The 20,249-nt window shown below is 44.8% G+C and overlaps 1 protein-coding gene across 1 annotated transcript in view; it reads right to left on the bottom strand.

The window, feature by feature from the left end:
* Window positions 1-20,249, bottom strand: part of SLC4A9 (solute carrier family 4 member 9) — a 461,516-nt gene that overhangs the window by 367,094 nt on the left and 74,173 nt on the right. The window contains exons 3-6 of the mRNA XM_075601696.1: window positions 19,429-19,572; window positions 18,215-18,276; window positions 16,851-17,008; window positions 933-1,020 (exon numbers count right to left, since the gene is read on the bottom strand). Coding sequence (XP_075457811.1) covers window positions 933-1,020; window positions 16,851-17,008; window positions 18,215-18,276; window positions 19,429-19,572 — 452 coding nt within the window. The remainder of the gene's footprint in view (window positions 1-932; window positions 1,021-16,850; window positions 17,009-18,214; window positions 18,277-19,428; window positions 19,573-20,249) is intronic.

Genomic DNA, 20,249 nt, shown 5'->3' with positions numbered 1-20,249 from the left:
TGTAAGTCCCGTATCGCCGCTTCTCCCCACCAAATTGCCAACTTTTTTTGGCGTTTGGATTTGGGGAGAAAATCGCCATTTTATGGCGGCGATAGGCGGCGATTGCCGACTCGCGGCTACTAGAATCGTGCGTGTTTATGAACATTCAGAAAAGTGTTGATTAGGGGCTTATTGCCGCTCAGTCGGCGATTTGAATTTAATTTTGTTCTAAAGATTTTTCCACGATACAGGCCGTTATTGCCCACTTGTCGAGGCTTACTGATTATGAGTAGGCATTTTGGCCGATAAGTGGTCGATAAGTGCCTTATCGACGCTTACTGAATAGGCCCCATAGTCTCTGCTAGATCTAAAACCTTCATTCGGTACTTCCTACTCCTATGTGTTTAGGCTCCTTTGTGTCTTTGACCAGCTGCATGACTCCAGTAATGCAAAAGTAAAAAAAAAAAAAAAACACATTTCATTGCTGGAGCTAGAGGAAGTTTTACTGAAACTTGCTACCTGTCATACTTTATAACTGTCTAATAGCCTTTGAAGCTCATTACAGAATACAGAGAGACTGCTTTCAACCTGCCCAGCTTGAGTAGCCTCCAGAGTGCTACCACATCCTTCCCCACATCCACCAAATACGCCCAATATCACCCTCCTTCTCTTCTCTACTCTCTCTCCTCAACAGTCAGTCAATATTTTATACTAATTTACTTACAGTATATTCATTTGATTATAATAACTAAAACCTAAAATATCAAATGCTAAAAGTCCATATCTAATGTGTCATTCTGAAAATGTATCCGATAATAAAAAAAAGGATTAACACTGTGCTGGGTCCCATTCAGAAGCATCCACTTTTGCTTGCTCGTCTCTTGCTCTGGGCACAGTACATCTTGCTACATCTGTATATAGAAAATATGGGCCTAAGTCTGTGCTTACAGTACCTCATCAGTGAGTAAAGTGGCAATGGCTCTCCCAATCTCATGATATGCTTTCATCTTGACTTTTGGACCCAGGAGGATAAATACAAATCTATGGAAAATGCATACAAAACACTGGTTATAATACTTTCTTAACAGCAGCAATAAAATGAAAATCCTAGGTGTATTTTTTATATATATATATACATAAATACATATATAAATACATATATATATATATATATATATATATATATATATATATATATATATTGACCATACGATACCAGTTGCAACACGACATCAAGGGACAGAACGCAGGTAAGTAAATCATACATTTTCTATATTTGATAGAAGACACAGATTTTATGATTTAATAAAATACAATTTTTAAATTTTATGATTTACTTACCTGCGTGCTGTCCCTTGATGTCGTGTTGCAACCGGTATCGTATAGTCTGTTATTGTTTTATGGGATAAGCACCAAAACGTATTTAATTGCCTAAGGTGTGCCGGCTGTGCATTGGAATATATATATATATATTATACATATATATATATATATATATATACAGTATATACATGTAGAGGTATCAGTACCGTGTTAGCCAAGCTTCAATAATCAAAAAATAAATAGATAATACCGTTCTGTGGCTAACGAAATGCTTTTATTTGTGCGAGCTTTCGAGATACACTGATCTCTTCTTCCGGCGATGTTACAATGAATGAAGCAAGCAAAAGCTATACTATAAACAGTGTCTATTGGAATGTTATCTGTGCTGGTCCATCCCCCGGTGTGGATGTGATTTATGGCTGGAGGTGTCAAAAGGTTCCTGAAAGCAAGTGATGAAAGAGTGTGCAACTGCTAAGTGTCCCGAACAGTTGCATAAATTTGTATTCATGCAACCGTCTCTCTTTGCAGGGGCTAAACAAGAGAATGAACCTGCACTGCCACAGCATCACACGCGGAACAAGAGACAGTCCTGTTGGCGAACATTTCTCTGACTCTGGCCATAAGATGAACGATCTGAGGGTTGCCATACTCAAAGGTAATCTTAAAACACCGAAAGAGAGACGGTTGCATGAATACAAATTTATGCAACTGTTCGGGACACTTAGCAGTGGCCTAAACAGAGATCGAAATTTTATGAGTCATTACTGACACAAGTGAACTCTCTTCCCATGAGCGCTATAGGCCATGTCTGTACATACTGTGCTATATGTATGCACACACAGCTGTCTCTCACACATACTTATACTCCTTGTTTTTCCATCCCTATACACCAATAGGGACCACATAGTATCCACACACACTTTTAGTTGTGCTACTAACTCTCACATTTCCACACCCACCCACACCATTTATATCCACTCCCACTCCACACACACCTTTTGTAAAGCACTGTATACACTGTGGGCTCTCCATTAATTTTTATTCACACTGATACACATACACACTCTTTCATCACTTGCTTTCAGGAACCTTTTGACACCTCCAGCCATAAAACACATCCACACCGGGGGAAGGACCAGCACAGATAACATTCCAATAGACACTGTTTATAGTATAGCTTTTGCTTGCTTCATTCATTGTAACATCGCCGGAAGAAGAGATCAGTGTATCTCGAAAGCTCGCACAAATAAAAGCATTTCGTTAGCCACAGAACGGTATCATCTATTTATTTTTTGATTATATATATATATATATATATATATATATATATAATACACATAGGATTTAAGCTGTGTGCTGGGTGATAATGGGGAAAGGCGGGGTTGCAGCCCTGTCTAAGACATGCAGATGAGCATACAGGCAGTCCTCGGTTATCCGACACAATGCGTAACTCAAAATGGCGTTGGATAGTGAAACGTTGTAAAGCGAAACACATTTTCCCATAGGAACACTGTTTAAATGAAAGGTTCCGTTCCTGAAGGCATTTTTAACACTAAAATACACCAAATATTTTATGCAGGCAATAAGATATGCAGCACACACATAAATTATATAGTGTATATACTGTATTATATATATAAAATATAACATAATAAATAATATATTATAGTATAATATTATATATATATATATATATATATATATATACGCTCTTACGACGCTTTGCAACGTTGTTTATGTGTATGTGTGTATACACACATACACATAAACAACGTTGCAAAGCGTCATAAGAGTGTTGGATAAGCCGTTTTGGCGTTGTAAAAATGAACATAGGTATGCATTGCATAGCGTTGGATACGCCATTCGTTGTAAAACGAAGCGTTGTAAAACGAGGACTGCCTGTACAGTAAAATTTCCATTTGCTATATGCTTTGCTGTGGAGGGTTTTTGTCACTTTTTTTACCCACCATAACTTAACTAAGTATGGTAAAACATATCCTCCTTGCTTCATTTTTGCATAGCCAGTATAACCAACCCACACTGATGAGACCCATTAAGGTCGAAACGGCTGTCTGTGTGTGGGTTTACTGGCTATGCGTCTTAACCCTGGCTGTGCTCAAAGCTGTGACCATGCAGCTTAAGCCTATAGGGGAACCATGTTGAACGGTTTTGAAGCAAAAGGTGGCACTGTGTGCTCATTTGCATGTAATTTCCCAGAAACCCCTTCTGCAGTGGAAGTTACATAGTTACATAGTAGATGAGGTTGAAAAAAGACGTACGTCCATCAAGTTCAACCTATGCTAAATTTAGACAACAGATACTTTATCCTATATCTATACTCACTTACTTAAGTGCTGTGGGCTGGGTGATAATGGGGAAAGGCTGGGTTGCAGACCTGTCTAAGACATGCAGATGAGCATACAGTAATATTTCCAACAGTATATTGTATTTTTTACAATCTGATATCAAACTAGGATCGGGCGCTTTCTTCTTTTTTTCTTTTTAGGTTACACAATGTGAGTTTGTTGAACCCAGGAAGAAGGCTGAAGGATCCATGGAGACCTAAATACTGTTATTAATACATGGTTGCGTCACAGTGATAACGGAACATTTATATCACTTTTCTGGACTTATACTTTTTTATTTATTATTTGTTCACTTTATTAATTATATATTCACGTTTTTTATATTGTTTGTTTTGTACCTAAGCTTTGTTCACATCGCTATCAATACACTCACAACACATCAAAGTTATCATTATATTGATTTGTATTTTATTATATACACTTTGGGCATCTGTATTCCATGCTGGTTATTCATCATATATAGTGTAGTTATATTGGTGGAGGTATTGATATCACTATACACATATAAGTGCTGTCCGTTACATCTTAATTTTGGTTTTCTTGATATAGGAGAGAGGAGAGAGAGAGAATATATAGATATAGATATATATAGAGATAGATACATGTCTCACCAAAGCCCCCACCCCCCCCCCCCCCCCGCCCAACCCCACCCCTCCTCCCCCAGGGAGATTTGGTAGGTACAGGCTGTGCTGTGGTGCTGTTTAGCTCACCTGTTGATCTTGCAGGTGGTCCCTAGAGCCCCTCCTTAACCCCCTTATCCCCTGATGGGGCAAGGTGGAATTGCACCCACTCCACAGAGGGAGGGGACAGAACCAACACAATTTGGTGGAGTGCAAGCTTTTATACCCGGGGGAGGGGTTTGTAACCCTGCCCCATTACAGGGCAGGTCCAGGTACTGACAGGCATCACACCATGTGCCAGGTATGTGCCAGTCAGTACCCTCCGCAGGCATGACACTCCAAACTGCTGTTAGGCCTGCACCTGGATAGCATAACATTGTATCTATCCAAGCTGTAACTGCAAGCTAGGCCTTGTGCAGGAGTTTAACCCCAACACTGCCGGTTCCTATCAGGACTTATAGTGTTGGGGCCAAAGGAAAGGGTATAGCCAGGGGCACTAGGCTACATCCTCCCTCTGGTGAAAACATCCTCACATCCACACATGAGGAGCATAATTTATGCCCCACCAATAAATTGTGCCAGCAAACACAGAATTGCAAACAGTAATAGGGCATAACACAACATTGGCATAACTGGTCTTTCCTAGCCAGGAGGACCCTTCACCCTACGCAGCACATATCCTGCTCTGTTACCTTCCTTAATCCTTGTGCCGTAACTCTCCTGCTCTATTAATAATAATGGTCTAGGTCAGGCTTTCTGACAAGTTTGCCCTCACTATCTGGTACTGTCACCGAATAAATATTTTTCTACCATGCTCTGGCTGCGCCCGCACATTATCTTTGCTTCCTACTCAGGAGCATATTTCCCTTCTTCCAACCAATGTTCCACCTGCTCACCCCTAACTAAGACAAAGTGGGTCCTATTTACATGCAGCACATACCCTCTGAACATCCGATCCCACCAGGCAAGTGCATCATTCCCTGCAGAGGTTACAGGCATAGTATCAGATACAGTAGCAGCAACACATTTGGGGACCATGGACATTGTGGGTGACTGGGGCAGAGGTGATAGGGGCCTACACTTGTGGTTTAATTTAAGGGTCTCTGGGCGGGATTCATTCGTGAGTGTTGATCCTCTGATCCATTCGGAAGGATGTATCGCCTTGGTTAACCCCCACCGGCAGCACCTGAAGAGTCGTTATGGCAACTGCAGAAGTAGTACTGGCCAGTACTCTGGAAGGGGATGCATCAATATCGATTCGTGGAGCTGAAGTACTTTCATAGGCCTTCTCCCAGAGCAGGAAATCTGCTAGCCACTCTTCTGAGGTGGCCACGTATGCTGCCGCTCGAACTTGAGCCTGCTGAACCAGCTTGCACTTCTGTAGGAACCGGGTTTTGGTCGCATGTTCCTCTGCCCTGGTCATAACGACGTCCTGGATCACCACGCCGGGGTAGGTCTGTTTACTGGATGGCTGTTACGATTTCCGACTCTGGAGTGATGGAGGCACTGTCCGGTACCTCGGTGATAGACGCACCCTCGCTGGCCTTCCGTCCGGAAGCTGGTCTTGCAGTTTCAAGTACCCCCCGCCTGGAGCTGGCCACCAGGGAGTGAGTAGATAGAATCCGGCATTACTCCCCCATAAAGCGGCTCGCATCTTCCAGGGCACGATTCTGCTCCGGTTTTGGCATGAAAAATGAAAAGGACTTGGGCCCTCACACACCGGCCGGCGTGGAGGCAGGTACAGTAGGTCCTCTTTATTTTTTCCCATTCTGAAAGTTGAAAAAGAAGCTCCCTTCATGCCCAAGGGCTCCTAGAGACTCCGCTCCAGGCTAATAGTGCATAAGTCTCCGCACGAGCCAAAGTTTATAAAATACTGGTCAGGGTGAAAAAAAATCATATATTATGCCCATATTGTCCATCTTGGCTTCCCCGGACGATTTTCTGGACAATGTCAGTAGTTTACGAACTAAGCTGTAAAGACTCCATAGCTCCCCCGTGTTTAGGGAGGTTGTTGGTAGCTCAGGCCTTTGCCGCCGTAGTTGAAGTTAAGGCACGTCGCAACGATGACAGCGGGAGCTGACTTCCTGCTCGTCCCCCAGGCGATCGCAAATAGGGCAAATGAAATGCAAAAAGTTCTCCCCAGCATCCTGCAGTAGCTGGAGACCTCAGGGCAGTTCAAAGCGTTGGCCACGTTGACTCGCCATATTGTGGGACAAGGTGATGGGGAGCAGCTCAGGCACAGGTCTCACTTGTTCAGTCACCTGGTGCGTCTGCTGCGGGCGCTCACCATATTCGGCTACACCCCAAAGGCAGATCATTTGCTCCTCAAGTCCTCCCTCTGGTGGAATAAGGAGTTCCATGAAGGATAGAAGGGTTGCGGCTAAAGCTTTTGGCGCAAAGCCACAGATATTTTGCAAATCTTGAGCTTGCATTTTGCAAACTCACCATGCGGTTCTCCCGATTTTGGTGGGAACTGCTCTCAGACCTCAGGATCCTCCTCAGGGACCCTGAATTCTCCTCAGTGCCTGCGACGAGTTCCCTCTTGGGGGTGCTATTTTGCAAGCGGCCACACCGGCTGGCATACTCCACAGGCACTATATCCTCCCCAACTGCAGGTGGATAGTCCCATCTTGAGGGTGCTATGTTGCAAGCGGCCCACACCGTTGGGCATACTATTCCACCCCTGCTCATTCTAGGACATATTATTTGAGCACACGCTGCAGTCCAAATCTTGGGGGTGCTGTCTTTCAAGCGGGCCCAACTTGGACAGCCCGCAACGTGTACTCAGCTGATAATATGGGGTTTAAGCACATCTCAGCCCTGGAACACGTAACAAATAAGAGTACCCCACAGATAATTCCAAATTGGTGGTTGTTGCAGGGTACATGCAACTACACACGTGGGTTTCTTGACAAGGCTGTTTTATTTTGCCTTGAAAAATATACAGCACACAAAACAAAAATAACTCTTTTTCAGCAACAAACGAAAATGGCTTTTCCTTCAGCAAACCGAACAAAACAGTTTCTCTTTAGTAGACAGTTTATATATATGCAGCTTCCCTTTTACTATGCAGGGGACAGACAGTTCACAGTTTCACTACTTTGCTACTCAGACCTTGTTTTCAGGAATCACTTTAGCAGCTTACTCCTCTCTCATCAACAGCCAAGATCAATGTGTCTATAGCCTGGGTTTTAACACACCTTGATTAGGCAGCTGGGATTCAACTAATTGTCCTGAGGTTCCCAGCTGAAGTTAACCTAGTCAGTGCTGCACTGCAGACTAGACATAGGTTTTCCAGGCATATAACTGGTGGCTTTTATTTACCCTGTCACATTCCTCCCCTGTTAGTGTGTGGCTGGGGCTACACACGGCTGAAGCCCGACCATACACCCCTTCTCTAGAAAAGAAGTCAGCATTTGCGTTGTCTTTTCCCGGCCTATGCTGAATCTCAAATGAGAAGGGTTGGAGGGCCATATACCACCTAGTCAATCTAGCATTGGAATCCTTCATGCTATTTAACCACTTCAGTAGAGCATGATCTATCACCAAAGTAAAATGGACTCCTGCCAGGTAATGCCTCAAAGCCTCGATTGCCCACTTTACTGCAAGGCACTCTTTCTCAATCACTGAGTAGTTTTTTTCCCTTGGGAACAATTTCCTACTCAGGAAAAGGATAGGATGTTCAACTCCCTAAAACTGTTGTGACAACACTGCCCCTAGCCCTATCTCTGATGCATCTGTTTGCACTATAAAAGGGCCTTTGAAGTCTGGGCTTCTAAGGATGGGACCCTCTGATAGACACCTTTTTATGTCCTCAAAGGCTCTCTGACAATCCATTCACCACACCACTTGTGTAGGGGCACAATTTTTTGTGAGGTCCGTTAAAGGGGCTGCCACTTCCGAATAGTTGGGGATGAACCGCCGGTAGTACCCTGCTAAACCAGTAGAGAGCGTACCTGCGTTTGGGGGGTCGGAACTTCTTTCAGGGCAGCTACCTTGTCGGCTAGTGGCCTTACTTTTCCACCTCCCACTGCATACCCTAAATATTTGGTTTCCGCTTTACCCAAGGCACATTTCTTAGAGATTTAAGGACCGCTTTCAGCCTATTTAGATGGGCCCGCCAGTGTTTACTATAAATGACAATGTCATCTAGGTAGGCTGCGGCATAAGTCCTATGGGGCCTCAGTACCTTATCCATGAGTCTCTGAAATGTGGCTGGGGCTCCATGCAGTCCAAATGGCATTGTTACAAACTGGTATAAACCCATGGGAGTGGCAAAGGCTGTTTTGCATTTGGACTTTTCCTCTAAGGGTATTTGCCAGTATCCTTTTGTCAAGTCCAACGTTGATATATATTCCGCGTTACCAAGGGCGTCAATTAATTCGTCCACCCTTGGCATCAGATATGCGTCAAACTTGGATACCGCATTGACCTTTCGGAGGTCCATACAAAATTTTACCTTCCCATCGGGTTTAGGGACCATAATTAGTGGACTACACCACTCACTACATGATTCCTCAATCACTCCTAAGTGTAACATTTCTTGTACCTCCTTCTCTACCAGAGCCCTACTACTTTCAGGCAACCTATTAGGATGGGAACGTACTTTTACCCCAGGTGCTGTCTCGATTTCATGGGAAATTAAGTTAGTTTGTCCTGGTAAGTCAGAAAAAACATCCTGGAATTGTGTATTTATTGCTAACAAGTCCCCTTTTTGTTCAGAGGACAACTGTTTACCCATTGGGATTTTATCGTCACTCACGATGTTCTCCCGTGGAGGCTGAGGACCCAAGTCCGTTTCCTCCTCCACTGGGTGGATGAATAGAGACCGCTGCATCTTCCAGGGTTTCAGCAAGTTCACATGGTAAATTTGTTTACCCTTCCTGGACCCTGGTTGAGCGATCTCGTAATCCACATCACCCGTACGGCGGAGTACTTCGAATGGGCCCTGCCATTTGGCCAGGAGTTTACTCTCGCAACTGGGTAACAATAACATCACCTGGTCTCCTTGCTGAAACACTCTCATGCGAGCATTCTGATTGTAATGTCTCTCCTGACTGTCCTGGGCTGATCTAAGATTCTCCCTGGCGAACTGGCCGACCACATCTAGGCGCTTCCTAAGGTCTAGTACATATTGCAGGGTATTCTTAGAAGGGGACTGCTGTTCCTCCCAGGACTCCTTTAGAAGGTCTAGGATACCCTGGGGTTGGCGGCCATAGAGCAATTCAAATGGAGAGAATCCCGTGGAGGCCTGGGGAACTTCTCGCACTGCAAACAGCAGAAAAGGGAGAAGTTCATCCCAGGCTCTCTTCTCTGAATCTACAAATTTCCTCAGCATCCCTTTTAGAGTTCGGTTAAATCTTTCCACCAATCCGTCAGTCTGTGGATGTTAGACCGATGTCCGAACAGACTTGACCTCTAGTAACTTTAAGACATCCTGCATCAGTTTAGCCATGAAATTTGTACCTTGGTCTGTCAATATAACCTGGGGAAGTCCGACCCGTGAGAACAGTTCCAACAACTTGTTGGCTACTTGCTTCGCCGTTGCTGTTCTCAGGGGGAACGCCTCAGGATACCTTGTTGCATAGTCCACTATAACAAGGATAAACCTGTGTCCTTTCGCAGAAGGTTCTAGAGGTCCTACCAAGTCTACCCCAATCCTCTCAAAGGGAACTGACACCAAGGGTAGAGGAAATAATGGGGCTGGTTTTTGTCCTTTTGGACTAGTTAGCTGGCACTCCGGACATGCCGCACATAGCTTAGCAATATCACTATGCATCCCTGGCCAATAGAATCGGGATGAAATATGGTCCAATGTTTTATCCCTGCCCAGGTGACCACCCCAAGGGACAGTATGGGCTAGAGTGAACACAGATTTAACAAACTCCTTGGGAACCAATATCTGTCTGGTGACCTCCCCTGTTTGTGTCTGCCTATTCACCCTACTGCTGCGGCCGAGTTTATTCGAGCATTTGCCCGTTCTCGGCCGCAGCAGTAACCTGGCGTGCGCCGGAGGGTGCCGGACACGCGCCGAAGCCTCGGAGGAGAGGCCCGCCGATCGGGGCTTCCCCCTCTCCTTACCGGGTCCGCCGGGTCCCCTGGAACGTCCCGCCGCCGTCGTGACATCCACGCGACACCAGGGCTCCCTCGGGGAGCCCTGGGCACGCGTTCAGGCGGCACAGGCACCCGATGATGCGTGACCGCGCATCGGTGATGCGCGGCACGCTGAGGGAGTGCGGCTCGCAAGCCGGGACATTTCCCGGCTTGCGGAATGAGCCGCACTCGGATAAAGTGTGCCGCCTGTGTATATAGGATATCCTTTGATAGCTCAAAATGGGGGAATACTATCACCCCCTGTGCATCTAAAATCTGTTCATCAATTTTCACCACCTTGTCATACTGTCTAGCAAGGACTGGGTCTGCCCTTTGCTTCTGGCAAAAGTCAGGGAGGTACAGGTCTGGTAAATCTCCAGGGCCCATATCCCCCTCCCTTTGGCCATCCCCAGCCATCACTTGTGACCTCTGACTACTAGAATGGTCACCTTGAGACCCAGATTTCTGCAACCAGTCCTGTTTGTCCAAGCGTCTTTGCTTCCGAGTCTTTTGAACGCGGTGTCTACTGGGAAAAAGGTCTGCCGAGAAGGGGAACAGTTTGCCAGGGTTCTCCTGAGCCCTAGAAGGAGGCTCCTCGTGAAAGACTGGGGCCATTAGGTCCGAAAAGAAAGGCCAGTCCCGACTGAGCACAACGGGGGCAGGGAGCCAAGGAGCGACTCCTACTTCGAGGTAAGCCCCCTGACCTTTTACCTGTAGCCGGATTTTGGCCGTCAGATAGCGTTTTACATCGCTGTGTATAAATTCTATGCTCCATGGGGAGTCAAAAGAACACACGTTGGGCGGTAACAGTTCCTGGAGGACCAAAGTTTTCCCAGAGCCCGAATCTACAAGGGCCTGGATGTTTTTTCCCCCAATCAGGGCTGGAAGTAGCCAGGGCTTGTAATTTCCTCAGTAAAAGCTGAGGCGACGGTTCTGCTGAATGAACACTCCATCAGTGGACAGTCCACATACCGGTGGCCTTGTTCTCCGCAGGCAGAACATGGAGAGGGTTCCCTCGCAGGAGGGGGCTGTGGATAGCGCTCCGCTGGACCGGTTACTGGAGACCAGGCATCTGGTGGGTCCTGTGGGCGACGTCCTCGGAAGTTCCTCTCACTTTGCGACGAGCCGACATCCGGAAGAAGATGAGGGTCTCTGCGGGGACCAGCCTTTGGACTCCGTCCTTGCTGGAACGACTGCTCCTTCCGTTGGACTTGGCGGTTCCGTGACGGGCCGTAGGTTCCCCATTGATCCGACCTCCCTTTTTGGGCGTCCGCAAGTGCCGGTGGAGTCGGGTCAAGGACACTCGCCTGCTGCTCAGCCCCAAGGAAGTTCTCCACGAGTCGGACCGCCAAAGCTAGGGTTTCAGCAGCGTGGCGTTTTACCCACGAGCGTGCGGAAGGGGGTATTATTTGTAGAAATTGTTCCAAAACCACCTGCTCAAGAATTGCCTCCTTAGTGCACTCCTCGGGTTGTATCCAGCACGTACATAAGTCCAATAATTGCTGAGCGAGGACCCGGGGTCTCATCTTAGCGGTGTACTTCATGTTCCGGAACTGCTGCCGGTAGGTCTCTGGGGTCAGACCTAAGCGATCCAGTATGGCGGCTTTTACTTGTCGGTAGTCCATTGCCTGATCTGCTGGGAGAAACTGATATGAGGCCTGGGCTTCTCCTATGAGGAGCGGGGCCAAAGCAGTTGCCCAGTGATCTGTAGCCCAGCCCTGAGCTTCGGCAACTCTTTCAAAAGTCAGAAAAAAAGCCTCTGGATCCTCGTTCGGAGCCATTTTCCTCAGGAGTATCGGGGGTCTGCTGGCCAGTTCTGCACCGGCAAACCCTTGGAATTGGGTCAGCAGCTTGGCAATCCGCTCATCCTGTGCTGTCTGTAGTCTTTCATCTCTCTCCGCTTGCAGCCGGGCCTGCTCGCACAGAAACGCTTTCAACATTTCTTCCATTCTTGTGTGTGTGTGTGTGGCCCTTTAACTGCAGGAGCCTTTTGAAAAAAAAATCAAATCTCACTGCTTGACAACCATATGTTGCAGGGTACATGCAACTACACACGTGGGTTTCTTGACAAGGCTGTTTTATTTTGCCTTGAAAAATATACAGCACACAAAACAAAAATAGCTCTTTTTCGGCAACAAACGAAAATGGCTTTTCCTTCAGCAAACCGAACAAAACAATTTCTCTTTAGTAGACAGTTTATATATATGCAGCTTCCCTTTTTCTATGCAGGGGACAGACAGTTCACAGTTTCACTACTTTGCTACTCAGACCTTGTTTCCAGGAATCACTTTAGTAGCTTACTCCTCTCTCATCAACAGCCAAGATCCATGTGTCTATAGCCTGGGTTTTAACACACCTTGATTAGGCAGCTGGGATCCAACTAATTGTCCTGAGGTTCCCAGCTGAAGTTAACCTAGTCAGTGCTGCACTGCAGACTAGACATAGGTTTTCCAAGCATATAACTGGTGGTTTTTATTTACCCTGTCACAGGGGTGCTGTCTTTAAAGTCATCCACACGTAGGCATACAGTTGTAAGGAATCAGGGAACACATCCTTTGCGACGTGTTCCCTCCTTACCTGTCAGCGCACAGACCTCCACTCTTGCACCAGCATGTGTGCGCGCAGCTCTTCTAGAGTGCCACGGAGCTTAGCTCCGCCCCCTTGGACGCGCATGCTTCTCTCGCGCACGGCGCGCACATGTGATGCCGTGCACCGCTCCCCAGCTGTGTGGCAAGTACTCATCTAGCCCACTTGTCTCCTGCAGCCAATCCTTGCATTCGTGGAGGCCGCGCCTCAGTTCCGCCTCCCTTGCTACAGGTTCCTGTGTGTATTTACCCTGCAGTTCCCTTCCTGCAGTTTGATTCTACGTGTACTGACCCGGCTTGACTTCTGAACCCCTCTGGATATTGACCCCGGCTTACCCTCGACTCTGCCGACCTCTCCAACCCAGACAATGGCTATACGGACTTCCACGATCCTGAGCTCTTCAACCCCAGACCACGGCTTAACGGACTTTGACTATTCTGACTTCTCCATTCCAAGACCTTGGCAAGTATCAGGACTAACTCACTCTCTCCAACCCAGACCCGGCTAAGTTGACATTCCGCCTGCCAGGCACGCTTCCGCTGCTATGGGTGCGTGGTTCTATTCTTCCCCACCTCAGTACCAGGGTCCTGCCTTGCTCGTGGGCAGCGCAAGCTTTACAACAGTATTATCCACGTGCACTCTGTTGATACCATGGGTTTCAAGCACATCTCAGCCTTAGGATAGGAAGGGACCTGGCCCTGAAACAGTGAGGTCAGGCACCTCTCAGATACGTAATGTCCCGGTCAAGGTAACAAATGGCCCTGATGCAGTATTTGTCAGACACCTCTCAGCTTGACAGCGGTGAGTTTGCACTCTTGAGTTGGATACTATCCCGGCGTATCCTGGACAGTGAATGCCTCCATTCACTTCTATTGCTGTATATATCCCATTCCATTTAAGCTGTAAATCCTGCCCCTGGTGCTTTGATCTCAGCAGCGCCTCCAGCGCTCACCTGTTGATCTTGCAGGAGGTCTGAGTGCCCCGCTGTTGTTGGTAGGGAGTAGCAACAGGTCAGGATTTTGTCCTCTTTCACTGGTACAGTGCCTCTAGACTGCAAGGCCCCTGCTAAGGACAAAGGTTCTTCCCCACAGATAGTCCTCATTCGCAGACACAGTAGTCCAGGGGTAGTGCAACCGGGTTATATTGCACAACAAAGCCTTTCTGCATTTCTCCATCTCCTCCAGGTTCCCTGGAGCAGACACCAGGGGCTTGAGGCCCCTAGAGTCCCTCCTTAACCCCCTTACTCCCTGATGGGGCAAGGTGGAATCGCTCCCACTCCACAGAGGGAGGGGACAGAACCAACACAATTTGGTGGAGTGCAAGCTTTTATACCCGGGGGAAAGGTTTGTAACCCTGCCCCATAACAGAGCAGGTCCAGGTACTGACAGGCATCACACCATCTGCATGTGACAGTCAGTATCCTCACCAGGCATGACACTCCAAACTGCTGTTAGGCCTGCATCTGGATTGGGTAACATTACATCTATCCAGGCTGCACCTGTCAGCTAGGCCTTGTGCAGGAGTTTAACCCTAACATTGCCTATTCCTATCAGGACTTATAGTGTTAGGACAAAGGAAAGGGTATAGCCAGGAGTACCATGATACATACATACATACATACATACGTCATAAAGTATTAGATAATACTTACTGAATTTTTTTTTCACACACACACACACACTTTTTAATGAGTTTTAAACTATTAAGTGTACATTAAAAATCTTACGGGTGTTTATTATACATCAGTTGTGTCGTTTTAGATAATACTTACTGCTTTTTTTAATTACCTCCCTTCCTCTCCATTCACCTCTCCTTGTGCCTTTAACGAGTTTTAATCTATTAAGCTTTCTTGGGATGCTATAGCAACCATTTACAAATACACAGCGCGTTCTCTTTTGAAATAGGCAGCCATACTGTGAACCCTGTAAAGCAGGATCTTTGCCGGTCGATCATGAGAGAACGGATCGATCGGCAGCTGAAGTAATTACATTTCCATAAAGCTAAGCCACTGCTGCACCCTGTATTGCCACTTAAGCAATATATTTTTTATGTTTTTTTTAGAAAGTCATTATTAAAAGTAGCAATTCATGTGCTTTTTTGATTTATTATTTTTTAAAATAGGTTTGAAGCAGGGGATCTCTGGAGAGGAATTCCATTAATTTAAACGTCACAGACCCCCTGCTTCCTAAGATACAGACCTCCTTGAAAGGGGTGCCAGACTACCAGTTTCCCAGCAAAGTTCAAATTTCTGAGGTAAACTACATGTGAGGGGCAATTACTGAGGTAAAATAGATATAAGGGGGTATTTTGTTAGATAAGCCCGTATTCAGACATGGACAATTTTATGTTGTTATAATACCTGTTACAGGCTAATAGACTTTAACAGTGTTACCTACACAGTCACTGCTGTGTAGGTGGCCTTAAAAATGTATACCAGGACTGGCTTGAGAAATCGCAGGGCCTGAACAAACAGTGAGTGCTTGGCCTCCTACCCACCCTGAAGCCTTACCTGTGGGGTGTTTGCGGTGCGTAAGGGAGCCCAAGACACAAAAAGTTAGGCTTGCCATCAATGATTGCCGCCTAGGTGGGCTCCGTCCATCAACGCCGCTGCTCTGGCTCAACAGAAGGGGTACCGTGGAGAGCACGGGGCCTCTTTAAGTGCAGGTCCTAGTCCAGTTCACCAATGGCACCACCATTAAGCCAGCCCAGCATATACCCTCTGCATAATTATAACTACATTTGTTATAATGTCTAAATAGTTAAACTCTTCCAGTTGCTCAGCTTTAGATTCAGCAGCAGAGGGAGCATCATGACCATTTGAGCTTTCCTTATGAGGCAGCACAGCCCATACAATAAGTACATACTGTATAAGCAGATGACAAAATTTGTGCACACACATACACATGAAAAAAAGGTGATGTTATGTTCCAAATTAAGAACAGTCCCTTATATACAGATGTAGAAAGACTTACTGGTCACCAGCACCATGACAAAGCAAAAGTCAGCGGGAATGGGAAACTCTGGAGCATTATTCTTTCGGTGCTGCGACTACCTCAGTCGCATGACCATGCATGGCAGTGGCACGGGAGACAGTAAGTCTTGCTCCATATGTAAGTGTAGCCACGGCTGGGCCAGCTACCTTTCTGATTTCCCTGTCATGTAAGTTCTAGTAAGATCCAGACAGTAACAGGCTATCCTGTGGGGTTTTCCCTCCTCCTACAGCCTCTTTGAGGGACGGAAGTGGAGGTGACCTGGGAGTCTGCAGGTGTCCAATAAGGATGCAGATCCTGTGCCCTCCCCTTTTGAACACAGGAGGAGGTGTCCTAAGTTATAGAGATGAACCCAGCCCTCACAGAGTGGGGTTCAGGCAGTTCCCTTTTTCCCTTGAAATGATGAGGATGTAAGCCAAGTCTCCTGGTGGCTGGGAGGAAGACGTGCTCAGTCCCTTATGGACTAGGTGCAATCACTACTCTAGTGAGGCCTCAACATTACCAGCAGGCCTGTTCCATCCAGGAGCCTGGAAGCCATCCTGACAACTGATTGCAATTGCTGTAAGAACATCATGAAGTGGCTGCAGAATAAAGACCATCCTTTTTTATATATCTGGCTGAGTCGCAATCTATTGGACAGATGTATGGGGATAAAAGACTGTCATGGTGGGGATTGCCTTCATTTCTACTGGAGCCCACTATGGCTGGAGGCGCTGGCACCAAGAAAGAACATCATGGATCACCATGAGACTGTCCTGTTTCCCATGTCATCACAGAACCCTCAGCATCTCCTGAGCCAAACAGGTACCGGACATCACACAGGACTGTAGGTAGGGTAAATCTCCCAGAGGGTGGAGGAAGTAGCTCTACATAAGCATATTAGTGTACATTACCTGCTGGGGAGAGGCACCTCAGTCAAAGATCCTAATATCACTGCCTCCTTCAATCTGATAAAAGCAGCAAATGGCTGATCCAAAAAATCCACCTCACCAACAAGTAAATTTGCCACTTCTGTTCCATTAGGTATCTTCTTTCTAAATGTGTTCTTTAACTACAACAAAACACAAGTTTTAATAATAAATTAGATAGCCATTTTTTTTCCCCATTTGTGTCCAATGTTATTGGATAGGTTATGAAAATGATTTTAAATTAAGATTGTAAGCAATTTGAGATTCTTTGGGGCACATTAATTAAGTGTCGGTACAGATTATCCCATGTATTCCAGTACTAATTCCAATTTTCACATTATTTTACCATAACAAACCATATCTAACAGCCTTCAGTATGGTAACCACTATTTTGAAAAACATAAACAGTTAAAAAAATGAGTCTATAATAATAATAATAAATATTAAATAAGTGAGAAGCAATAACGCACAATCAGAACATTGTCATACTCTCAATGTAATATATACAGTATATATAAAAAGCATTCAATATAAAATCAATGTATTTTATTTAAAGTAATGCAATTAAACTGATGCATTTTTACTTTAACTAACAATTTTCTTGTATGTGATTTATAATACTTGTTGATTTAACATCGTAGGTGAAGATAAATCCTCTTGCCACAAGACACCTGACCAATTCACATATTTTATGTCAAAATTAACATAAGCATATATTTTTGCCAACTCAAGGGGTTATTTAAAATCATGCTAACATGATAATAAAGTCAAATCAGAATGTGAAACCATGTGTTATAAAAGCATCAGTTTCAATACAAAGTAGCAGTAATTTGCTGGATCAAATACAGTGCATTACAGAATTAGGAGTTCATCATCTCTACCAGGTGAGCGCAATCTTTTTTCCCTGTTCCCCCCTCTCCGCTTCCCCTCCCCCCTCTTACCTCGGCTCTGGCATCATGATGGCAACATCACATGACCTCACGGCATAATTTGCAGCCGCGTTGCCATGGCGATGCGTCTCCAGAAGCCGCTGGAGCCAAAGTAAGTGCAGTTTATAGAGTGCCTTCAGGAAGCTTGTGGGGCTCCCCCTCTCCCCCGCGTACAATCTTGCACCCCCCCAGGGGCGCGCCCCCCAGTTTGCGCACCACTGATCTATACACTGTGTTCATACTTTACATGCAGATTCCACAGTGTATTTAGGTGCAAAGTCCATAGGGATAATGATCAAGAATATTAAAAGTGTACAAGAAGTATAAAGTAGCATATCTCTTGTGTGGCTTTTCACAAGAAACACATTGGGAAATCATGTCCTCATTATATTCCTTGCACAAGTGTTATTTAATCATTACCTGTTCTTTTACAGGCGTTTCTGAAAGTTCAGCAATTGCACTTTTCTGAGATGCTTTATTTTCTGCAGCAAAACAATAACATACAGTATATGATAGAGTTTAACATGATCTCCGATAATATACAGAATTACAAGCCTTGCTCCTTGTTCATTCATTTCTAGGATTTCTTTTGATTTGTATTTTGTGCTACACATTATCTTTGGGTTTGGGGCAAGAACTGATGGGGCTTCTTATCAAGGCATATATGTATATTTCCTAAAGTTAAATTACAATTAATTGTTCAGACCAGTGATTCTCAAACTGTGGTCTCTGAGACTTTATGGGTTGACAGGAAACTCTCCTGCAATTTGTGTATTTTAAGTCGGCACTAAAGACTGAGTTTTAGACAAAGATCAAATATGCTATAAGTATATATACTAATATTTTTTCATAGATGACACTGACAATGTACGAAGTGCTGTACATTTTATTTTCAGTCACAAGTGTTTCTACCCCAAAGAGTTTATAATATAATGTTGGTGCCTGAAGCATAGGGGGATAAAGGGCCATGATCACAATAAATTGACACAGATTGGAACCACATTCACTAGCTACTCCTATTCTTTAAGCCCCATCAATATATAAATGAACAGAGCTAGGTGTAAATCATGGTGGTCCTCCAATTGATTTGTACCACTGAGTAGGACTGCAATATTGAAAAATTCCAGAATTCCTGTTTCAGGCTGTTAGTGGAGATTCTAAACCCTACAGTATTTACTGCATCCCAAATTACATCCTATAATTGTATATACAATATTATATCAGTAGTATACTGTATGTGCCTACAATAGGGGGGAAATATTTGCAGAAGAACAGGTTTCATTGATTTCTACTTCTATGCTACTCAATGCTGTAATATATCATAATATAAAATCAACGAGTCACTTCCCCTTTTGCTGGCAATATGAGGCAACCAGCTGTTTCATATTTAACATAAACAGAGTCACCAATGACAAAACAATATATATATATTTCTCTTTTTGTAGCCAAGAAGCATGTTAGGAAGTTTTTAATTTTGTATTGAGTTGTAGTACCATTGGTTTTTCAGTATTTACATTTCTTATGTTAATCTATTTTTTTTAAGTATTGCTTTTTTACTTTATTTAGTAATTTCATAAACTATGAAATTCTATGCTACATTGCACAATTATTTCATTTGTTTTTAAGAAACTTACCTCTACATGGTGATGTTATAATATCTACCACAGTTTTTCTGTTTGACTTTTTTGTCTGGTGCACATGTCTTTGATGAAGAACAAATGTTATTTTTTCCTTCTTCTCTTCATTTAAAGTGTTGTTGTTTAGATTTATCACATTCTCTTCAAAAGAAAAAAAAAATTGCACAACTTAAAACCTGCAGCTCCTTGGAGTTAATTTTATCTTACCCACAAATGTTTCTTTTCAAAAGACATATAGGGGGAAAAGGAGGATCAAATCCAATATCAGTATTTCATTAAAAAATTTTTTAAAAAAACCTCTGTGGTAATGTAAAACTTGTATCAGAAATCGCTGCTCTCTGTATACATGAAGTCCTCCTCTCATTAAAGTTCAGGTGATCTATCATTCCATTTCTGAATACAATATTCTGGTAGATATAATATCACTCACCATCAGGCATGTACTGGATTTGATAGGGCCAGAGACCGAACACAGCAAGGTAAACTAGACTCTGGTGTCAAGAGTCCTATTACCAGAAGTCAAGCCTTAGAGCAATATGCATAAAATCCCAGCCTTAAGAAGACTAGTCAAAAGCAAAATAGATGATTGGCACCAAATAATGTGGTATATTGAGATGGTCACATGATCCCTGGAGTACTCCTGCATTTCGCGCCTCTCCGTGCATTTTGACTGAGGACACGCTGCGGTCGGTGTTGCGCGCGGCCGCATGTCATTCACCAGCTCGTGACTTCCTCCTGAGCCGGACCCAGTCCCTCCTCACTGCAAGGCTCAATACGTGCTGTGACGCGTCAGCCGCCAGGGGATGCAAGAGGATTGT

This window comes from Ascaphus truei, chromosome 5, assembly GCF_040206685.1.
Source record: "Ascaphus truei isolate aAscTru1 chromosome 5, aAscTru1.hap1, whole genome shotgun sequence".
Lineage (NCBI taxonomy): Eukaryota > Metazoa > Chordata > Amphibia > Anura > Ascaphidae > Ascaphus > Ascaphus truei.
This window is presented reverse-complemented; position numbering and strand designations above follow the sequence as displayed.